Source organism: Piliocolobus tephrosceles, chromosome 10 (genome assembly GCF_002776525.5).
Source record: "Piliocolobus tephrosceles isolate RC106 chromosome 10, ASM277652v3, whole genome shotgun sequence".
NCBI classification, from domain to species: domain Eukaryota; kingdom Metazoa; phylum Chordata; class Mammalia; order Primates; family Cercopithecidae; genus Piliocolobus; species Piliocolobus tephrosceles.
In genome coordinates, this window is record NC_045443.1 from 108,081,025 (window position 1) to 108,105,091 (window position 24,067).

Here is a 24,067-nt window from a genome sequence, read left to right on the forward strand (position 1 = left end):
TGCAGTGAGTGAACCGACATGGTGCCACTGCACTCCAGCCTGGGCAACAGAGTGAGACTGTGTCCCCCCCTCAAAAAAATGAGAGAGTCCAATTTTTCCTGCTTCTCATGAAAATTCAGAAGACCTGACAGTTTTGGGACTGCATTCATTCCCAAATGAAAGTAGTTGGCTGAAACTGAATAATGGTTTCCTCCCTTAGACAAGGTGTGAGACCACCAATATGCTGTAACTCCCTTATGTATTGCCTTCTGCCATTTCACACATTAAGGTTAAGGCCCATGACTGGGTGTGGTAGTTTACAAATGTAATTCCAGCACTTTGGGAGGCTGAGATGGGAGGATCACTTGAGCCCAGGAGTTCGAGACCAGCCTGAGCAACAAAGCAAGACCTTACCTGTCTCTACAAAAAAGTTTTAAAAATTAGTCCGGTGAGGTGTTGTGTACCTGTAGTCCCAGCTACTTGGGAGGCTGAGAGGAGGGAGGATTGGTTGAGGCCAGGTGTTTGGAGGCTGCAATGAGCTGCAGTGGTACCACTGCACTCCAGCCTGGCCAACAGGCTATTTTTTTTTTTTTTTTTGAAAAAAAAGTAAAAAAATTAAAAGAAAGTTAAGGCCCCTGTAGGCATTTACTATTTTATGTTTTCAACATGCAAACTTTTAGATTTAACACATATATGTATTCAATATAACAGATATACATATATGTATACACCTATATATACATATGTAGATATATATACATGTATGTTACACCTATATATGTATATATAGGTGTGTAATGAAGAGACTTGTCCTGAATGCCATTTAAACTATCAAGTATATAATATAGGGTATGTCCTGTATATATATAGGTGTACATGTATGTATATATATGCAAATTCAATACAGACTGTATAGGGCAGTCCATAATTAACATCCCACGTTCTTATTTGAACACATTTAACTGTGATGTTAAACATAATGAAATTTTCTGAATCAAGCTATTATTTAAAGAAAGTTTATTTTCTCCTAAATTTTTTTAAAATAAAAAAATAGAGGTGAGGTCTTGCTCTGTTGGCCAGGCTGGTCTCAGACTCCTGGCTTCAAGTCATCCTCCTGCCTTGGCTTCCCAAAGTGCTCGGATTACAGGTTCATGGGAGACACCATGCCCAACCTCTCCTAAATAGTTTTTATCTTATTTTTCTAGCTTGCTCTAAGATGTGTGAATTCTTCTCGGTCAGCATACGGATGTGTCCTGTTCTCTCCTGTGTTTTTTCAACATTATCAATGGTCAGATTTAGTGAAAATTAGTGAAAATGAACTTGACACAACACTGAATTTAAAATGCAAATTAGGAATGAAGGTAAATATAAGTGGCCCTGATTTTCTCTTATTTTGTAGAAATATTATATAGGACATAATCTGTATTCTATACTTAATAGTTTAAATGGCATTCAGGACAAATCTGTTCATTATTACTATTATTTTTGAGACAGAGTCTCACTTTTTTGCCTAGGCTGGAGTGCAGTCTTGCAATCTTGGCTCGCTGCAACCTCCTCCTCCCAGTTTCAAGTGATTCTCGTGCCTCAGCCTCCCGAGTAGCTGGGATTATAGGCTTGCGCCACCATGCCACGCTAATTTTTGTATTTTTAATAGAGATGAGAGTTTCGCCATGTTGGCCAGGCTGGTCTTGAACTCTTGACCTCAAGTGATCTTCCCACCTCGGCCTCCCAAAGTGCTGGGATTACAGGCGTGAGCCACCGCACCTGACCAAGTCTGTTCATTTATGAATGCATATACTTTTGTTTTTAAAATGAATCAACGGTGTTAAGTATGTGCTTAATATGTATATTTCTGTTACAGTCAATTTTGCCCATCTTTAGATGTCTGAATTCCCTTGAAAGAAATATAGAGAAGTGCAAAATATTCACCAGATCTGACAAATGCAAAGTAGTTATTCAATTCTTCTACAGACATGGTAGGTATAATTAAAAATGGTTTAAAATACTGTGTTTTTTTCTCAATAGTTTTCATGTTTAGAACATTGATATTTCATGTCAAGACTTCTCATTACATTATTGCTTAGAGTGTGTGTAGTTAAGTGGTAGGGCAGTTTGAAGTATTATCCTTTTTTTTTTTTTTTTGAGATGAGGTCTTGCTCAGTCGCTAAGGCTGGAGTGCAGTGCTGCCACCTTAGCTCACTGCAACCTCCACTTCATGGGTTCAAGCAGTTCTCCCGCCTCAGCCTCCCAAGTAGCTAGGATTACAGGCACCTGCCATCATGCCCAGCTAATTTTTGTATTTTTAGTAGAGGCAGGGTTTCACCATGTTGGCCAGGGTGATCTCGAACTCCTGGCCTCAGGTGATCTGCCCGCCTCCCAGAGTGCTAGGATTACAGGTGTGAGCCACTGCACCTGGCCTGAAGTATTATCTTCCCTGTCACTGTAGAAGTATTGTAAGATGATTGGTATTTCTTTTTTTGACTTGTCAGTGGCACAAGTTTGCCTGCATACAGCCTAATTTTTTCAGATATCTATATGAATTCAAACAGTTGGTTGTTCTAAAATTTACTAGCTGATTATATATATATATATATATATATATTTTTTTTTTTTTTAATTTTGAAATGGAGTTTCGCTTCTGTTGCCCAGGCTAGAGTGCAATGGCATGATCTTGGCTCACTGCAACCTCCATCTCCCAGGTTCAAGCAATTCTCCTGCCTCAGCATCCTGAGTAGCTAGGATTACAGGCATGCTCTACCACATCTGGCTAATCTAATTTTGTATTTTTAGTAGAGATGAGGTTTTTTTGTTTGTTTGTTTGTTTTTTGAGACGGAGTCTCGCTCTGTCGCCCAGGCTGGAGTGCAGTGGCCGGATCTCAGCTCACTGCAAGCTCTGCCTCCCGGGTTTACACCATTCTCCTGCCTCAGCCTCCCAAGTAGCTGGTACTACAGGTGCCCGCCACCACGCCCAGCTAGTTTTTTGTATTTTTTAGTAGAGACAGGGTTTCACTGTGTTAGCCAGGATGGTCTCGATCTCCTGACCTCATGATCTGCCCGCCTCGGCCTCCCAGAGTGCTGGGATTACAGGCGTGAGCCACTGCGCCCGGCCAGAGATGAGGTTTTACCATGTTGGTAAGGCTGATCTCAAACTCCTGACCTCAGCTGATCCACCCACCTTGACCTCCCAAAGTGCCGGGATTACAGGTGTAAGCCACTGCTCCTGGCCATATTTCTTAATTTAATCTTACATTTATTATAATACATTTTTATTTCAGCATTTATTTATAGTCTTTAAATTGTTTCCTATAAAATAGTGATAATTTAACATTATTTTTTCCTTCTTTGAACTTCAGTTCATTTAATAGCAGAGTGATTCAAAGAGCATGATTAAAAGCATAGCAAACCTTGACATCACAAAGATGTGGGTGTAAATTCTTCTCCACTTCTTATTAGCTTTGGGACAGTGCATCAGCTCTCTGAATCTTCATTCCTTACTGTGAAGTGGAGATGATCTTGCCTACTCACAAGTTACAGAGTGATTGAGAGGATGAAGTGAGATCACATATGTAAAGTACATACCGCAGTACCTGCCCCAGGGGGAGTACTTGATATTGACCACTGTTACTATAATTATCCTCTTCCCTTATCTCCAACTAGATTTTAGACAACCACAAGTATTCAGTTTCTGGAAGTATCTCTCAAGTAGCTTGAATCATGTCCAATAAGTATTTGTGATTGGTTAATTATTTAATAGTTTTTGTAGGGTAGTTATATGATACTATGCTTTAGGTTACAAGTAACACAAATAAAAACAGACGGTCCAACTCAAACTAGCTTAAAAAATAAAGAGAAGTATTGGCTCATGTAAACAAGAAATTCAAAATTAGGTCACAGGCATTTTTTGTTTTTGTTTTTGTTCTTAATTTTTGTAGAGTCAGGGTCTCATCATGTTGCCCAGGCTGGTCTCAAACTCCTGGGCTCAAGTAATTCTCCTGCCTTGGCCTCCCAGAGTGCTGGAATTATAGGCATGAGCCATGGCCATGGTTTGATCCAGGGTGCAGCTTCTTTTCTTTTCTTTTTTTTTTTTTTTAAACAAAGTCTCACTCTGTCACCCAGGATGGAGCAGGATGAAGTGCAGTGGCATGATCTTGGCTCACTGCAGCCTTGACTTCCCAGACTCAGGTGATCCTCCTACTTCAGCCTCCTGAGTAGCTGGGATCACAGGAGTGTGCCACCATGCCTGGCTAATTTTTTTATTTTTATTTTTATTTTTTGAGATGGAGTCTCGCTCTGTCGCCTAGGTTGGAGTGCAGTGGCGCCATCTGGGCTCACTGCAAGCTCTGCCTCCCGGGTTCATGCCATTCTCCTGCCTCAGCTTCCCGAGTAGCTGGTACTACAGGTGACCGCCACCATGCCCGGCTAATTTTTTGTTGTATTTTTAGTAGAGATGGGGTTTCACCGTGTTAGCCAGGATGGTCTCGATCTCCTGACCTCGTGATCCGCCCGCCTCGGCCTTCCAAAGTGCTGGAATTACAGGCCTAAGTCACCATGCCCAGCCCTAATTTTTTATATTGTTCGTAGAGACAGGGTTTCACCATGTTGCCCAGGCTGGTCTTGAACTCCTGGGCTCAAGCGGTCTGCTTGCCTCAGCCTCCCAAGTTCTGGGATTACAGGAGTGAGCAAGTGCACCCACTACACCTGGCTAATTTTTTTTTTCACACCTGGTTAATATTTTTAAAAAATGTTAGTAGATACAAGGTCTCACTATGTTTCTGAAGCTGGTCTCAAACTCCTGAGCCAGGCAGTCCTCCTGCCTCAGCCTCCTAATGTTGGAATTACCGGTGTGAGCCACCGTGCCCAGCCTGGGAAGGCAGTCTAAGAGGAAGGAACAGTGTGAAAAAATACAGGTTGAGGGTATCTAGTGTGTGCTTATAAGAAAAAGGGAAGAAAGCAAGAAGCAAGAATGGAGCATTGGGGATGGCAAAGAAAAGACACTTCTCAGCTTGTACATCCTCAGCAATACCAATATTCACTTGATTCAAATATTTGTTATACAGGTATAAACAAACATATATGCATAGGTTATTTCTAAAGAGCACCTAAGAAACTGGTAGCAGTAGTTGCTTCTGTGGAGGTTCTGGGGTGGCAGGAGTCAGGGATGGAGGGTGACTCACTGTTCTTTTATATCTTTTGCATTTTGTCCTATGTGCATCTATTACCTAGTCCACCAAAAGTAACTTGAAAATATTTTTTTAAATAGGTAAAATATGTCATCTTTTGAGCTTTGTGTCTTGCCAAAACAGCAGTCACAGCGATCCCTTTAAAATAGGTCATATTATGTCAGTTCGGTGCTCAGAACTCTCCAGTAGCTCCCCATTTTACCCAGGGTAAAAGTCAAAGATCTCAGAATGGCCTATAAGGTCCTCCATGATTCAGAAGCCCTGGCATGTTTCCTCCTCAGAGTGTATGCCCTGCTGCCTTGCCTATCGTTTTAGTCATTTATTTTCTTGCTATCTATCTCCCCTCTGTAAAATGTTAGCCCTGTGAAGACAGATTTTTGTCTGATTTGTTCTCTGCTAGTTCCAGCTCCTAAAATAGTTCCTTATATGGTAGATCACAAAAAAAAAAAAAAATTGTCGCAAATTATCTGCAGCCCCTCCCTTCAATACCTGGAGTATGTTTCCTCGTTTTGAATTTCAGCCGGCCTTAGATTTGCTTTGATACCAGTAGAATGCACTGTAAGTGATATGTTTGAGTTCTAAGCTGAGTCCTGTCAGCTTCCACTGTTGCCCTAAGAACCTTTCCACCAGCATTAGAACAAGCATGGAATAGCTTTTTGGAGGATGAAAGAACAGGTGACAGGCCTTAGCCATTTCAGTTGTCCCAGTTGAGGCCCCAGACATGAAAGTGAGGCCATCCTAGCTACCCCATAGGGATACTGTGAGGATCAGAGAGAATGTATGTAATATGTATGCGACAGTTCCTGGCACATAGGTTCATTCTCATTATTGCTACCTCTCCTTTTCCTTTAAAAGGAAGATAATTCAGCCTGGGCAACATGGAGAAACCCTGTCTCTACCAAAAATACAAAAATTAGCTGGGTGTGGTAGAGTGTGCCTGTAGTCCCAGCCACTAGGGAGGCTGAGATGGGAGGATCACTTGAGCCTGGGAGTTGGAGGTTGCGCTGAGTTGAGATCACACCACAACAGTCGAGACCCTGGCCAAGAAAAAAAAAGAGAGAAAGGAGAAAGGAATGGAGGGAGGGAGGGAGGGAGGGAAAAGAAGGGAAGGAAAAGAAAAAAGAATAGAATTAACAAACCAGATGTTGAAATCTGTCAAAAGTCCTTTTCAGAAATACCAGTCCTGGATGGAAGGTACTAAAAGAGAGTAATAGAAATATTATCTGTAGTCTGTAGTGATCTGCAATCACTATTTTACACACAATTTAAGAAACCACCTGCCGGGCGTGGTGGCTCAAGCCTGTAATCCCAGCACTTTGGGAGGCCGAGACGGGTGGATCACGAGGTCAGGAGATCGAGACCATCCTGGCTAACACGGTGAAACCCCGTCTCTACTGAAAAAAATACAAAAAACTAGCCCGGCGAGGTGGCGGGCGCCTGTAGTCGCAGCTACTTGGGAGGCTGAGGCAGGAGAATGGCATGAACCCGGGAGGCAGAGCTTGCAGTGAGCTGAGATCCGGCCACTGCACTCCAGCCTGGGCAACAGAGCAAGACTCCGTCTCAAAAAAAAAAAAAAAAAAAAAAAAAAAGAGAAACTACCTGTATTTTGGAGATTTCTCAAAAAACTAAAAATAGAACTACCATACAGTACAGCAGTCCCACTACTGAGTATCCAAAGGAAAAATAAATAAATATGTCAAAGAAATACCTACATCCCTGTGTTTATTGCAGCACCATTTATAATAGCAAAGCTATGGAATCAACCTAAGTGTCTATTAGTGGACTAATGGATAAAGAAAATGTAGTATATATACACAATGGAATACTATTTGGCCATAGAAATAATGAAATCTTGCCATTTGCAGCAACATGGATGGAACTAGAGGTCATTATGTTAAGTGAAATGAGCCAGGCATAGAAAGACAAGTATTGCATGTTCTCACAATGTGGACACTAAAAAAGTTGTTCTCATGGAGGTAGAGAGTAGAATGGTAGATACTAGAGGCTGGGAATGGTGTGTGGGTGAGTATGAAGAGAGGTTGGTTAGTGGGTACAAACATACAGTCAGAATTATTGAGTTCTAATGTTGGGTAGCAGAGAAGGGTGACTATAAGTTAGCATCAGTGTACTCTGTGTTTCAACCTAGCTAGAAGAGAGGACTTAAAATGTTCTTAACACATAGAAATGGTAAATATTTGAGGTGATACACACCCCAAATATCCTGGCTTGATAATTACACAGTCTATGCATGTAACCAAATATCTGTCACATGTACCCCATACATTTTTTCTTTTTTCTTTTTTTTTATTTTGAGACAAGAGTCTCGCTATGTTGCCAGACTGGAGTGCAGTGGTGCAATCTCGGCTCACTGCAACCTCGCCTCCTGGGTTCAAGTGATTCTCCTGCTTCAGCCTCCTGAGTAGCTGGGATTACAGGCGCGTGCCACCACGCTTGGCTAGTTTTTTGTATTTTAGTAGAGATGGCGTTTCACCATGTTGACCAGGATGGTCTCTATCTCCTGACCTCATGATCCACCCACCTCAGCCTCCCAAAGTGCTGGGATTACATGCGTGAGCCACCGCGCCTGGCCCTTTACTTTTGTTTTGTTTTTCTTTTCGAGACAGAGCCGCACTCTGTCACCCAGGCTGGAGTGTACAGTGGCATGATCTTGCCCCACGGCAACCTCCGCCTCCCAGGTGCAAGCGATTCTTGTGCCCCAGCCTCCCAGGTAGCTGGGATTGCAGGCGTGCACCACCATGCCTGACTGATTTTTGTATTTTTAGTAGAGACAGGGTTATGCCATGTTGACCAGGCTGGTTTTGAACTCCTGGCCTCAATTGATCTACCCGCCTTGGCCTCCCAAAGTACTGGGATTACAGGCATGAACCATCGTGCCCGGCCACATGTACCCCATAAATATTTTAAAATACCATGTATCAATAAAAATATACTAACACCATCAAAAAAAATGGAGGAGGAGGAGGAGGAGGAAACTACCTGTATTTCAAAGGAATTTGGGAACTCTCCTGCCTGATTGGTCAGAAGGTATGACATATTGCTAGGTGTCCACTAGGGAGCGATAAACACATTTAATTAAGGAATAGTGCTTCTCCAAGGTATATGCACTTGCCAGATAGTAGATGTTACTTTATTACTTTAATTCGGCTGTGAAACTTAAAGACTTCTTTAATTTGTTAATTTTGTACTTAAAGTTATTAAGAGGTGGCTTTATTCTTTTTAAGGTATTAAAAGAACTCATAATATATGTTTTCAAGAAAGTCAGCCTTTGCAAGTTATTTTTGACAAGAATGTTTGTACTAATACACTAATGATTCAACCAAGGTAATCAGTTCTCTGTTGTCAATTTTTTTTCCCCCGAATACAGTATGATCATGGAGTGAAGAATCAATGCCCTAGAGCTTTTCAGTCAGTAAACTTTTTTTTTTTTTTTTTTTTTTGGATACAGAGTCTTGCTCTGTTGCCCAGGCTGCAGTGCAGTGGCATGATCTCGGCTCATTGCAAGCTCTACCTCCCAGGTTCACACCAATCTCCTGCCTCAGCCTCCTGAGTAGCTGGGACTACAGGCGCCCGCCACCGCGCCCAGCTAATTTTTTTGTATTTTTAGTAGAGATGGGGTTTCACCATGTTAGCCAGGATGGTCTTGATCTCCTGATGTCGTGATCCACCTGCCTCAGCCCCTCAAAGTGCTGGGATTACAGGCGTGATCCCACCACCACGCCCGGCCAGAACATTTTTTTTTTTAAGCTAAAGTTTGACTTGGAGAAATCACCATACAGGGACAAGAGGAAACTTTGATAAAGATAATAGTGGATAATAACTAATGGTAGCAATAATAATTTAGCGACCCAAGAAAGTTCTAAAAACACCCCATCAGTGGCTTTCTATATCAAGTTGCATTTATATGGTTCCTTTCTGAATCTTAGAACACAGAACTTGAGGAAATTTTAACATTTTTTATGTGAAATGATTTTGGCCCTAAATATTAACAGTTTTTTCTCCTAGATAGTGAGGCATATTTGTCTTGAAATTTGAAAACTGAAACTTGTTATTTGAAAGTGCATCCAGTTTTCAGTTCAGCTGTAGCATTAAACATTAACATTACATTGTGAGCCAACATACATTTTATCCATATTGTTTTTAAATTATTATTAATATTATTGAGACAAAGTCTCCCTCTGTCACCTAGGCTGGAGTGCAGTGATGTGATCTTGGCTCATGTAACCTCCACTTCCTGGGTTTAAACAATTCTTGTGCCTCAGCTTCCCGAGTAGCTGGGACTACAAGTGTGAGCCACCATGCCCGGCTAAATTTTGTATTTTTTGTAGAGACGGGGTTTCGCCATGATGCTCAGGCTGATTGAGACAAACTTCTGAGTTCAAGTGATCCACCTGCCTTAGCCTCCCAAAGTACTGGGATTACAGGTGTGAGCCATCCCACCTGGTCCTTCCTTCCTTCATGTTGTCATTTGTTTGTATCAGATTATTTTGTATCTTCTATAACTGCCCCTGCTTAACATTGGAAAAGTTCCCAAATGAATTTTGTAGGTGTTCCTGACATTTTGATATCAAGAAACACTGCTAAACAATGTCTAACATCAGATTAACACCAAGATTGCATAAATTCTAAGAATTTTATTTTTATCTTAATAATACTTCAATGTCAAAAGGAGTGCAGAACTTCTAATACAATAATAAAAAGACAACCCAGCTATAAAAAATAAGTAAAGAGGCCGGGCGTGGTGGCTCACGCCTGTAATCCCAGCACTTTGGGAGGCCGAGGCACGCGGATCACAAGGTCAGGAGATCGAGACCACGGTGAAACCCCGTCTCTACTAAAAATACAAGAGATTAGCCGGGCGCGGTGGCGGGTGCCTGTAGTCCCAGCTACTCAGGAGGCTGAGGCAGGAGAATGGCTTGAACCCAGGAGGCAGAGCTTGCAGTGAGCCGAGATCGTGCCACTGCACTCCAGCCTGGTGGACAGAGCGAGACTCCATCTCAAAAATAATAATAATAATAAAAATAATAAGTAAAGAATTTTAATAGTTATTTCTTCAAAGAAAATGGCAATAAGCACTTGAAAAGATGCCCAACATCATTAGTCATTAGGGAATTGCAAATCAAACAGTTTTCAATTGTGAATTATGTCGTATGGGAATTGTGTCTCAATAAAACTGTTTTGAAAAAAGGAGCCAGAATAAAAGGGCATTTGGGATGTCAAGAGAACCTTGAAAGCAATGGGTAACAGTCGAGGAAAGGAACAGAGGGAAAGAATATAGAGAGCAGGCTGCCTAGAAACCTCTGCCCCCTTATCTAGGTCTCCAGCATAATTCACCTGAGTTGTTTTTGAACAGCTTCACTTTGCAGTATCTCCCTTTACAGTATGAGCTAGGGCATAAGTGACTGGGCATACAAAAACATAGAATTAAAGATATTTTATTCTGGAATTTTGTTTGTACTGCAGCGTTCATGTGTTTTATTAAGGATATATTTTGCCATTCTCTTGGTCTTCAAATGAAGTTATAATTTTTAAATAAGCTGAAAATATAGCAGCTTATGTATAAGAAAGAAGATAGGAGTTTGGGTAAATTTTTATAAACCCAGGCCAAGTAATTATTTCCAGATTAGAGATTTGAGTCCCAGTTAATAAGTTATGTCTTTCTGTTTGTTTTTCAAATAATGTTAATACTGTTGTTTACATTTTATAGATTGCTTGCTGATGCCATTGTTCTTTTTACATCAAGTCAAGAGGAAGTTACTCTTGCTGTTACTCCACTGAATTTTTGCCTCAAGAGTTCTAATGAGGAATCAATGGGTAAGGATTGTATCTGAAATGGTGTTTTGATGGGTTATTACTTTCTGTCTCTTGATTACTAACCATACTGCAAATATTAGTGGCATAATTTTATTCCTGTCTGAAAAGCAGTAAGATGTAGAAAGGTTGGAAAAAGTTTTAAGAGCTCCAACAAGTTTAACACAATCAGCAATTAAAATATTTGGCTTTGAAATTCAGGTCATTTTAAAATTAGGAGAACGGGGCCAGGTGCTGTGGCTCCTGCCTGTAATCCCAGCACTTTGGGAGGCCGAGGCGGGTGGATTACCTGAGGTCAGGAGTTCGAGACCAGCCTAGCCAACATGGCAAAAACCAATCTCTACTAAAAATAAAAAAATTAGCTGGGCGTGGTGGCTCAGGCCTGTAATCCCAGCTATTCAGGAGACTGAGGTGGGAGAATTGCTTGAACCTGGGAGGTGGAGGTTGCAATGAGCCGAGATTGCACCACTGCACTCCATTGCCTGGGCCACACTCTGTCTCAAATAAAATAAAAAAGAAAATTTGCTCGAGTCTTTTAGAACAACAAGCTGTTTGAGACTCTCTGACCTTAGATAATATGTTTTTGGTGACAGCAGTAAGGAGAGGATACAAAGGAAAGAACTATTATTTTAAAGTGAAAAACCAGTAGAACCAGGGCTTAAGTTGGGTCACATGACTATTGTAGTGTTTAGTTTGTGCCAGGTTCTGTTCTAAATAGTTTACATTTATGAAGTCATTTGATCTTTATAATAACTCTAAAATGTATGTAGGTACTATTATTCCCATTTTACATATGAAGAAATTGAAAGTACATATAAAGCACATACAAAGCAGTTGGACACTTTGGGAGGCTGATCACTTGAGGGGACTTACCAGCCTTGGCAACATAGTGACACCTCATCTTTACAAAATATAAGACAAATAGCCAGGCATGGTGGTGTACACCTGTAGTCTCAGCTACTTGGTAGGCTACGGTGGAAGGATTGCTTGAGCCATGCTTGTGCCACTGCACTCCAGCCCAGGCAACACAGCGAGATCCTGTCTCAAAAAAAAAAAAAAAAAAAAAATTGAAACACAGAGAAACTGGCTTGCCTGGTGTCGCAGATTGCCTAGTGAAAGGGTCTGTTTTATGCACCATCATGCCATCTCTGAATAAAAATGGCCATTTAGTAACCAGGAGAAACTGTCCCTTGTGAGTAGCTTTCTAATGAAGTTATAGTTACAGTTGACTGGCAATCTAGTTGTTTAATCTTATTATTAAACTTCTTCTATGTTAGTATATTGGGAGTGACATGAGCCTTCTTGTTGGAGATGAATGTATATTTAAGACATTTTTTGATTCTTTAAAAAATATATCATTTGGCCGGGTGCAGTGGCTCACACCTGTAATCCCAGCACTTCGGGAGGCCGAGGCAGGTGGCTCACAAGGTCGGGAGATCGAGACCATCCTAACCAACATGGTGAAACCCCGTCTCTACTGAAATACAAAAAATTAGCGGGTCATGGTGGTGTGCACCTATAGTCCCAGCTACTTGGGATGCTGAGGCAGGAGAATCGCTTGAACCCAGGAAGCGGAGGTTGCAGTGAGCCGAGATCACACCACTGCACTCCAGCCTGGTGACAGAGCAAGACTCTGTCTGAAATAATAATAATAATCATAATAATAAATATATATGTCACTCAATCTTTGTTCTTACTACTTCAATAATTGATATTCATTGAAGAAAATTAAAAATACAAAAAAAAATTTTTAAGTCACCTGATATCCCGCTATACAGAGATAAGCACTTTTAATAGTTGGGTGTATCTCCTTCTATACTTTAGATCTCACAACAGGAGATTGAGTGAAGATAATTAAATACTATGAAACTATTAAAAGTAACATTGGCCAGGTGCAATGGCTCACTCCTGTAATCCCAGTGCTTTGGGAAGCTGAGGCAGGATTGCCTGAGGCCAGGAGTTCAGACCAGCCTGGGCAACGTAGCAAGATCCCATCTCTACAAAAATAAAAAATTAGCCAGGTATGGTGGCATGTACCTGTAGTCCATGCTGCAGCAGCTGAGGCAAGAGGATCACTTGAGCTCAAGATTTCAAGGTTGCAAGTGAGCTATGATCATGCCATTGTATTCCAGCCTGGGCAACACAGTGAGACCCTGTCTCAAAAAAATTAATAGGCCGGGCGCAGTGGCTTATGCCTGTAATCCCAGAACTTTGGGAGGCCAAGGAGGGCCGATCACCTGAGGTCAGGGGTTTGAGTCCAGCCTGGCCAACATGGTAAAACCCTTTCTCTACTAAAAATACAAAATTAGCTGGACATGGTGGTGTGTGCCTGTAGTCCCAGTTACTCAAGGGACTGAGGCAGGATAATTGCTTGAACCTGGGAGGCGGAGTTTGCAGTGAGTTGAGATCACACCACTGGATGCCAGCTTGAGCAACAGAGTGAGACTCCATCTCAAAAATGATAATAATAATAATAAAATTAAAGTAATGTTATATGTGTATGTATAAATACATCCCTCTCTCTCTGAAGGTATATATCAGAGAGGTTTAATGAAGCAGTTTTATAGTGGAAAACACAAAACATTGACACACAAATAATTATAAAAATATGCTTATTGACATGGAAAAATAGCCAGGATATATTATTGGGTAGATTATAAAATGGTATGTAGTGTAAGATCATACTTTCATTTAAAAATGTGCATTAAAGTGGCACGTGTCTGTAGTCCTAGCTATTCGGAAGGCTGAGGCAGAGGATCACTAGAGCCCAGGAGGTCAAGGCTGCAGTGAGCTGTGATCATGCCACTGCACCACAGTCTGGGCAATACAGCAAGACCCTGTCTCAAAAAGAAGAAGACAAAAAATTAACTACTCGGGAGGCTGAGGCAGGAGAATGGCGTAAACCTGGGAGGCGGAGCTTGCAGTGAGCTGAGATCCGGCCACTGCACTCCAGCCTGGGAGATAGAGCGAGACTCCATCTCAAAAAAAAAAAAAAAACAACTAACTTAGATAAGAAATCTGATGTTTAAACATAAACAGTTTGATTTATGTGAAATGGATTTATAGACTCTAAATCATTGGGGAGTTTAAGAGAAATGTAAAATATTAAATTTCTGTTTGAACAAAGGCATTTAAAAATAGCATACAGATATCAGGTTGGGGAGTTAGGGTAGGTAGGGTAGGAGGAAATGGGATGGGATATGGGAGACCAAAAAATTTCTTTTTTCCTCTGAATTCATCTCTGGAACTAATTTTATTCTTTATTTTCCCATAATGTTAAACAGATTTGAGCAATGCTGTGTACAGTGAGATGTTTGTTGGCTCAGATGAGTTTGACTTCTTTCAAATTGGAATGGACACTGAGATAACGTTTTGTTTCAAAGAATTGAAGGTAAATAAAGATTTGTATCAAATTAAAATTCAAATTTTCACTGTAAGTTTTTAATAAGGATTTCAAGTTTTTTCTGCTTTTCTTTTTTCAGGGAATACTGACATTTTCAGAAGCTACACATGCTCCTATATCCATTTATTTTGATTTTCCTGGGAAGTAGGTCCTTGAGAATTTTTCTGAGTTTGTTTCATATCAATAACAAAACCCTTTGGATCACTTTGAAATTAATTAACACCTCAGGAATACCTAAACTTTACTATTAATACTTATCAAACTAAAATTTTGAAAGATGCTGAAACATGGCATTTTTAATTTTCTTTTTTCTTTACTCAGACAGAGTTTCGCTCTGTTGCCCAGGCTGGAGTACAGTGGCATGATCTTGGCTCACTGCAGTCTCCACCTCCCGGGTTCAAGCAATTCTTCTGCCTAAGCCTCCCAAGTAGCTGGGATTACAGGCATCTACCACCATGCCTGGCTCATTTTTGTATTTTTGGTAGAGATGGGCTTTCACCATGTTGACCAGGCTGGCTTCGAACTCCTGACTTCAAGAGATCCACCGGCCTCGGCCTTCCAAATTGCTGGGATTACAGGCGTGAGCCACTGCACCCAGCCTTACTCTTTCTTTCTTTTTTTTTCTTTTTTTGAGACTGAGTTTCGCTTTTGTTGCCCAGGCTGGAGTGCAATGCCACAATCTTGGCTCACTGCAACCTCCGCCTTCCAGGTTCAAGTGATTCTCCTGCCTCAGCCTCCCGAGTAGCTGGGATTACAGGCATGTGTCATCATGCCCCGCTAATTTTTTTTTTTTGTATTTTTAGTAAAGACAGGGTTTCTCCATGTTGGTCAGGCTGGTCTCAAACTCGCGACCTCAGGTGATCCACCTGCCTCGGCCTCCCCTGTTTCTTTTTAGTCCAGAATTAAGTATCATTTCTAATGTGTTTCTAATGTCCATCAGAAAATGAGTATCACTGTTGCTCTGACTTGGCTTTTTTAGACCTCTGGCTTTAAGTATTGATGATATGTTAGTGGAAGCTAACTTTATTTTGGCCACATTAGCTGATGAGCCAAGTAGAGCATCTTCACCACAGTCACTGTGTCTTTCACAGAAACGAAAAAGGTAAGACTGTGTTTTAACTTCTTTATTAATTGGGACAAGCCGTCATAATCTTATTCTGAAGTAATTCACTGGCATTCGCTCAGGAAACAATTGAGGAGCGAAATATTAGATAACAAATTTTGGCTGAATACGGAAGAGCTGTAGTGAAGCTTACCTGTAGCATAGAAACATCACCAATCTTTGTGTCAGATATTTGCTTTTTCTCCTCTGATCAGAATTGAACAATTCTGATAAACTGTCTGGTTTATCTGTGTTGTGTCCCAGAACTCAATTCTAATTTTTAGGTTTTTATTTGTTGTTGTTGTTATTGTTTTAGACAAGGTCTCGCTCCCATTGCCCAGGTTTGAGTGCTGTGGCGCAAACTCGAGTCACTGCAGCCTCCATTTCCGTAGCTCAAGTGATCCTCCCACCTCAGCCTCCCAAGTAGCTGGGACCATAGGCATGTGCCACCACACCCAGCTAATTTTTTTTTTTTTTTTTTTTTTTGTAGAGACAGGTTTCACCATGTTTCCCAGGCTGGTCTCAAACTTCTGGGCTCAAGCCATCCACCTACTTCAGCCTCCCAAAGTGCTGGGTTTACAGGTGTGAGTCACCACATTGGGCCTTTAGTTGTTTTTTTTTTTAATAATAACATAGTGTTTTCATAGGGAAGTCTATATTCACTTCCTAGAACTTTTGCTCAGATATAGGGATAGCCATTGCTTTCTTTCTTTCTTTCTTTTTTTTGAGACAGAGTCTCACTTTGTTGCCCAGGCTGGAGTGCAGTGGCACGATCTCAGCTCACTGAAACCTCCACCCGCTGGGTTCAAGCAATTCTCCTGTCTCAGCCTCCCTAGTAGCTGGAATGACAGGTGTGCACTACCACGCCTGGCTAATTTTTGTATTTTTAGTAGAGACGGGGTTTCACTATGTTGATCAGGCTGGTCTCGAACTCCTGACCTCATGATCCACCCACCTCAGCCTCCCAAAGCACTGGGATTACAGGTGTGAGCCACTGCGCCTGACTTTTTTTTCTTTCTTAATTTCTTTTGGGGGAAGAAGGATGCTTTATTGTAAAAGTTATTTCAGGAAATTTGGGAAATAGAGAAAAGTATAAAGAAGAAAATAAAACTTACTCATAATTGTATCACCCAGAGATAGCCACTGTTAACATTCTGGCTCACTGCATTTTCTTTCAGACTTAATTTTGTGTATACTTGTATTTTCAAATTTTTAAAAAAATTTTTTGAGACAAGGTCTCACTCTGTCACCCAGGCTGGAGCGCAGTGGCATAATCATGGCTCACCATAGTCTCAACCTCCCAGGCTCAAGCGTTCCACCTCAGCCTCCTAAGTAACCAGGACTACGGGCACCTGCCACCATACCCAGCTAATTTTTGTGTTTTTTGTAGAGATTGGGTTTTACCATGTTGCCCAGACTGGTCTCTTAAGTCCTGGGCTCAAGCAGTCTGCCTGCCTCAGCCTCCCAGAGTGCTAGGATTACAGATGTGAGTGAGCCACTTCCCCTAATCTATACTTGTATTTTAAAACAAGATTAGGATCATAGAGCATATGTGGTTTTGGTATTGTGGATATGTTTCAATATCACTGATAATGACTTGAAAACATGATTTTTCTTTTTCTTTTTTTTTTTTTGAGTCAGAGTCTTACTTTGTCACCCAGGCTGGAGTGCAGTGGCGCCATCTCAGCTCATTGCAACCTCTGCCTCGCCCAGCTAATTTTTTTGCATTTTTAATAGAGACGAGGTTTCACCATCTTGGCTCTGCTGGTCTTGGACTCTTGGCCTCATGATCCACCCACCTTGGCTTCCCAAAGTGTTGGGATTACAGGCGTGAGCCTCTGTGTCCGGCCAAAAACATGATTCTCAATGACTGTACACAATTTTATCATATAGATGTATAGTAATTTGCTTGACTTTTCCTCTAACTTGCTCCTGTTACCATATCACAAGATATTCTATGCACAGTGAGTTGCTTTACTAAAAGATTCGTCTGTCATGAGAACTTACAAATCATCATATATATACATTTTAACCAGCAACAATTTAGTTCCATGTATTTCAATATATTCCCTAATCCAGTGGTATCATTGTCATCCCACATTGTCCATTAGTTATATAAAAAATATATTTCACAATAAACAGTTCATTCATTTAATGCCTATTAATACCTCAGGTCAGATCTGATTAAAAAAAAGGCTGGCAAAAATGTAACCAGCCAGGCCCTGGAATGTATTTCAAGAAAAGCAGCACCAAGAAGGCTTTATCCTAAGGAGACTCTCACAAACATCTCTGCATTGGAAAACTGTGGAAGCCCTGCAATGAAAAGAGTGAATGGAGATGTCAGTGAAGTATCAGAAAACAGTGTCAGCAACACAGAGGAAGTGCCAGGGTCTCTGTGTCTCAGAAAGGTAAAATAAAAGCGTTGAGATTCAACCACATCTCAGTCAAGAATTCTCATCTGTCGCCCTTTGCAGTCTTCTTCCCCAATCCCCACCCGGCCATGTTCTGAAAATTTATTTTCTTATTTTTTGATAGGGGAAAAGTGAGGCTAGTCTGAATTATAGACCGAAGAAAAGTCTGATAGAGAAAAGTCTGATTTACGGAATATCAATAGAAAATAGTTAAATTGTTCAGTCAGTAATTTCTAATAAAGCATATTCAAGTAGAGATTTGGGTCACTTGTTTCCAATAATAAATTATGATTGCTTATGGTATATTCTATCTTGAATAACAATAATATGTTGAGGTCATATAATTTGTTTCCTAAAATATTTCCTTCTAATTTTACTTTTCAAATTTGTTTGGTAAATCTTATATTCGTAATAGTACAAATGTAAATTTCATCCCAACAAATATCACAAATTCCTTCATAATGGAGTCCCAGTTAATAACATCTTATTCTATAAGATAGATGATAAGCTTCACAGAATGCTGTAGTGTTAAACCTTACAAAATCTACTGAAGGTAAGCAATGTATAAGAAACTGAAGTATCTCAAATATTGATAATCCTAATTTTACTTGTTTGATGTTTTGTTCAAGCTTGTTTTGCTGTTGTTATTGTTGGTTTGGATATATGAGTTTCTTAGTGAGAGAAATTTGAAAGCAGAAATAATATTTTTGAAAGTTACCATCACCATCTTGGCTGGGTACAGTGGCTCACACCTGTAACCCCAGCCCTTTGGAAGGCCAAGGAGGGAAGATCTCTTGAGGCCACGAGTTCAAGAACAGCCTGAGCGACAGAGTGAGACCCCATCTCTACAGAAATTTAAATAGTAGCCAGATGTGGTGGCTGTAGACCTAGCTGCTGAGGAGGCTGAAGTGGGAGGATCTCTTGAACCCAGTAGTTCAAGGCTTCAGTGAGCTATGATCGCACAATTGCACTCCAGCCCTGGCAACAGAGTGAGACCCTGTCTCTTAAAAAAATAAAACATTCCCCATATTACGCTGTATATGACTTTTAGGGCAGAATTTGATCAGTAAACTGGACTTACTCAGTTTGATACCATAGGTGTTTTACTGAGTACTTGTTATATGCCCAAAACTTAGGGCAGTTTTCTCTTCCTGTATGTTACTAAGTTGGCCAAAAAGTGAAAACTAAAATCTGTGTTCTCATTGTACAAAAGCACTGTCCCCTCGTATTTTTCTAGTCACACATATTGTGCTTACTTTTTCACAGGCAACAACAGAAATCATTTTCCTGCTGCTTCAGGTCCCTGAAATTCACTAAGATTGCCAGTTTCTTTGCTAGAGAAAATGACATTTAGAACTTTAAGCTCCATGAGCACCATTACAGCACTCTTTACTCCAAATTTCCTATTGTGTCACCAAATTCTTGAAAGAAGGCTCTATTTTTAAAGGGAATTATTTGCCTTAATGTGGCAAACTCATGCAAAGCTGAAATTACATTATGGGTAAATGATGTAGACCCTTATCCTATCTGCCTGAACTTCCATGGGCTTCCTGCCGTCCTCTGTGCCTCTGTTCTCCTTCACCCTGCTTCTCTTCGACAGTGTACTCATAGATTTTTATCCAAACCTGAGGTCTACATTGAGTCCCAGGGGTTCAGAGCCCTGGCTCTAGAATTCACATTCCAAGGTTCAACCTCTCTCTTACCACGTATTAACTGTAACTTGGACAAGTTATTTATTTTGCCCTCAGTTTCCTTAGTAAAATGGGGATAATAATAATTATGCCCACTAAATGGAACTGTAAAAATTGAGCTAAAGGTGTAACAGGCACATGGTCAGTGCTTGATAAAATTTAGTTATTGGCTGAGCACAGTGTCTCACACCTGTAATACCAGCACTTTGGGAGGCAGAGGCGGGCAGATCACGAGGGCAGAAGTTCAAGACCATCCTGGCCAAGATGGTAAAACCCCATCTCTACTAAAAATACAAAAATAAGCTGGGTGTGGTGGCAGTCGCCTGTAATCCCAGCTACTTGGGAGGCTGAGGAAGGAGAATCACTTGAACCCGGGAGGTGGAGGTTGCGGTGAGCCGAGATCGCGCCATTGCACTCTAGCCTGGGTGACAAAGCAAGACTCTGTGTAAAAAAAAAAAAAAAAAAAAAAATCATTATTATTATTATTATTATTATTATTATTATTATTATTATTATTATTTTGAGACGGAGTCTTGCTCTATCGCCCGGGCTGGAGTGCAGTGGCCGGATCTCAGCTCACTGCAAGCTCCGCCTCCCAGGTTTACGCCATTCTCCTGCCTCAGCCTCCCGAGTAGCTGGGACTACAGGCGCCCGCCACCACGCCCGGCTAGTTTTTTGTATTTTTTAGTAGAGACGGGGTTTCACTGTGTTAGCCAGGATGGTCTTGATCTCCTGACCTCGTGATCCGCCTGTCTCGGCCTCCCAAAGTGCTGGGATTACAGACTTGAGCCACCGCACCCGGCCCCCCCAAAAAAAGAAGTTATTATTGTTACTTATCACTCTCTTGCTTTTAAAACTCTTAGGTTGGCCAGGCGTGGTGGCTCATGTCTGTAATCCCAGCATTTTGGGAGGCCAAGGTGGGCAGATCATAAGGTCAAGAGATCAAGACCATCCTGGCCAACATGGTGAAACCCTGTCTCTACTGAGAATACAAAAATTAGCCGGATATGGTTGGCCAGGCTGGTCTCAAACTTCTGACCTCAAATGATCTGCCTGCCTCGGCCTCCCAGAGTGCTGGGATTACAGGCATGAGTCACTGCACCTGGCCTCAACATTTAATATTCAGTATAACAGTACAATGATCATTTCATTGAACAAAAATCAGAATATACAAATAAGAGATAATCACTTCAAATATTTTGATTATTACTCTGCCTTTAAGACTTTCTTCTTCTTCTTTTTTTTTTTTTTTCTTTAAGACGGAGTTTTGTTCTTTCGCCCAGGCTGGATTGCAATGATGCAATCTCCGGTTCACTGCAACCTCCACTTCCCAGGTTCAAGCAATTCTCCTGCCTCAGCCTCCTGAGTAGCTGGGAATACAGGTACCTGCCACCACGCCCGGCTAATTTTTTTTGTATTTTTTTAGTAGAGACGGGATTTCACCCTGTTAACTTGATCTCCCGACCTCAGGTGAGCCGCCCGCCTTGACCTCCCAAAGTGCTGGGATTACAGGCATGAGCCACTGTGTCCAGCCAATTTTTAGTTTTTTAGTAGAGACAGGGTTTCACCATGTTGGCCAGGCTGGTCTCAAACTCCTGACCTCAAGTGATCCGCCCTCCTTGGCTTCCCAAAGTGCTGGGCTTACAGGTGTGAGCCACCACGCCCAGCCTGCTTTGTCCTTCTTTACCTTGACATTTTAGTAGAATGTCCTAACTTGGTTTTTTTCTTTGTTTCCTCATGATTAAATTTTAACTATGTATTTTTGGTAAGAATTCAACAGAGTAATAATGTTGGGTTCTCTTTGTACATCATATCTGGAGGAACAGGTTGTTTTTTTCTCCATATTGGCGGTGGTAATTTCTATCATATGGTCAAGCTGGTGTCTGCCAGCTCTCTACTATAAAGTTACTGTTTTTGGCCGGGCGCGGTGGCTCAAGCCTGTAATCCCAGCACTTTGGGAGGCCGAGATGGGTGGATCACGAGGTCAGGAGATCGAGACCATCCTGGCTAACACGGTGAAACCCCCGTCTCTACTAAAAAATACAAAAAACTAGCTGGGTGAGGTGGCGGGCGCCTGTAGTCCCAGCTACTCGAGAGGCTGAGGCAGGAGAATGGCGTAAACCTGGGAGGCAGAGCTTGCAGTGAGCTGAGATCCGGCCCCTGCACTCCAGCCTGGGCAACAGAGCAAGACTCTGTCTCAAAAAAAAAAAAAAAAAAAAAAAAAAAGTTACTGTTTTTCTGTTAGTAACTAATAAGTATTTTGTGGAGAGATACTTTGATACTATGTAAATATCCTGGTTTTCATCATACTTTTTTTTTTTTGAGACGAGTCTCACTCTGTAGCCCAGGCTGGAGTGCAGTGGCATGATCTTGGCTCACTGCAACCTCTGCCACCCGGGTTCAAGTGATTCTCCTGCCTCAGCCTACCTCGAGTAGCTGGAATTATAGGTGCCTGCCACCACGCCTGGCTAACTTTTGTAGTTTTTAGTAGAGATGGGGTTTCACCATCTTGGCCAGGCTGGTCTTGAACTCCTGGCCTTGTGATCCACCCGCCTTGGCCTCCCAAAGTGCTGGGATTACAGGTGTGAGCCACTGCACCCGGCCTGTTTTTTGTTTTTTAAGTATCTACTGGTGCTTGTTTGTCAGAAAGTTATTACTGTGATGTTTACAAAAAGGTGATTTTTCTATTTTTTGTGTATTTATTAGATGGAAACCCACTTTAAGAAAGAACTTTGTGGGCCAGGCGCGGTGGCTCATGCCTATAATCCTAGCACTTTAAGAGGCCGAGGCGGGCAGATTACCTGAGGTCAGGAATTTGAGACCAGCCTGACCAACATGGAGAAGCCCCGTCTCTACTAAAAATACAAAATTAGCTGGGCGTGGTGGCACATGCCTGTAATCCCAGCTACTAGGGAGGCTGAGGCAGGAGCATCACTTGAACCTGGGAGGCGGAGGTTGCAGTGAGCCGAGATTGTGCCATTGCACTCCAGCCTGGGCAACAAGAGTGAAATTCTGTCTCAGAAAAAAAAAAAAAAGAACTTTGTCTTCTCCCCTGTGTGTTACTCAGTGATTTGTATCACTGTGTACTCTTGGACCTTCATTTTATTTTATGGGTTGTAATCTACTCGTTTTGTTGCTCAAAGTGCACCATATTTGGCCGCTGAGAGCCTCTTCAAGTTGGGCCTATGTCCCTTTGACATGTCTCCAACATTTATGAGCACTTCCTTACTCTTTTGGATACCTTCAGGTATTCCTGGCGTATTATGTCCTTCCCTTGCCCCAGCTCTGGAATCAGCTGTTTCTCCCAGGAACCCTAGTTCCTTTTGTTGGAGGTGGTATATACAGACCAATTTCTGGGTGCTAAGTGTGCTCTTTTGTATGAGGGTTTCATTGCTTCTGGGCCCTCTCAGGTGGCAGAGCTAGGAATTATATGTATGCATTAACATGTATACATATATTGATCTGTTATTATATCTATTTATATACATTCATTAAAACCTATGAATTCATATTGATTCCTCCGATTCCATTCTAGCACCATAGGGTTCATGCTATTCTCCCCGTTATTTGAAACTCTTTGACAATGAGAAACTTATCTCTTATCCACTAGCTATTAACTTACTGTAAATCCCAGAATGCATAATTTCAGAAGTTCTAACTCATACTCCTGTGAAAAATCTACAACTAAAAGTACAGTATTTGTGAACATTCTTGTCTTTAGTCTTAAAGTATTCAAAATATGTTTTTCAAAGTTACTTAGCTTAGTTCTTTTCTTCCACCACTCAGATTTCAGTATGGTGACGTTAATCATTTGTAATATAGTTAGCTTCATTTGTTTGTTTGTCCTCCATTTTGGTTCTCCCCAAATCCTTGTTGATTGTGTTTATTTGCTGCTTTGAGTGCTGAACCATTAACACGGTCCTAAAAGTCAGAACTATACAAAGCAGTGTTACTTCCTCTCTCTTTTCTACTCTGTGCTACAGCCCCTTGTAGAGAATAAATCTCATTAGTTTCCTTTTTTTTTTTTTTTTTTTAAGATGGAGTCTTGCTGTTTTGCCCAGGCTGGAGTGCAGTGGTGTGATCTGGGCTCACTGCAACATCTGCCTCCCAGGTTCAAACAATTCTCATGCCTCAGCCTCCCGAATAGCTAGGATTACAATTGTGCACCACCACGCCCAGCTAATTTTTGTAGACACGTGGTTTCATCATTTTGGCCAGGCTGGTCTTGAACTCTTGACCTCAGGTGATCCATCTGCCTCAGCCTCCCAAAGTGCTAGCTAGGATTATAGGCGTGAGCCACCGTGCCCGCCCTAGTTTCTCATTTATCATTTCTATGTTTCTTTTTACACAAATGAGCAGATACATATACACTTACTTCTTTTTTTTTTTACACTATAAATTCAATTTTCCACTTTGCTTTTTGTACTTGAGAGTGTATACTAGAAATCACTCCATCCTGGGTTCTTTTTTTC

General features: G+C 41.4%; 1 protein-coding gene across 12 annotated transcripts in view; it reads left to right on the forward strand.

Moving 5' to 3' along the window:
• The window catches only part of RAD9B (RAD9 checkpoint clamp component B), a 37,269-nt gene that overhangs the window by 2,197 nt on the left and 11,005 nt on the right, over positions 1-24,067 (forward strand). For 6 of the 12 annotated variants that reach the window (XM_023202833.2, XM_023202572.2, XM_023202785.2 and 3 more), the window contains 8 exons: positions 1,185-1,340; positions 1,841-1,955; positions 8,402-8,501; positions 10,885-10,991; positions 14,273-14,379; positions 14,471-14,535; positions 15,371-15,493; positions 17,667-17,901. In XM_023202833.2, the coding sequence (XP_023058601.1) occupies positions 1,335-1,340; positions 1,841-1,955; positions 8,402-8,501; positions 10,885-10,991; positions 14,273-14,379; positions 14,471-14,535; positions 15,371-15,493; positions 17,667-17,901 (858 nt within the window). In that variant the 5' untranslated portion in view covers positions 1,185-1,334. Of the gene's footprint in view, positions 1-1,184; positions 1,341-1,840; positions 1,956-7,024; positions 7,182-8,401; positions 8,502-10,884; positions 10,992-14,272; positions 14,380-14,470; positions 14,536-15,370; positions 15,494-17,666; positions 17,902-24,067 lie in introns of all 12 variants that reach the window. The other 6 variants (XM_023202899.2, XM_023202940.2, XM_031936361.1 and 3 more) reach the window with 4 other exon arrangements.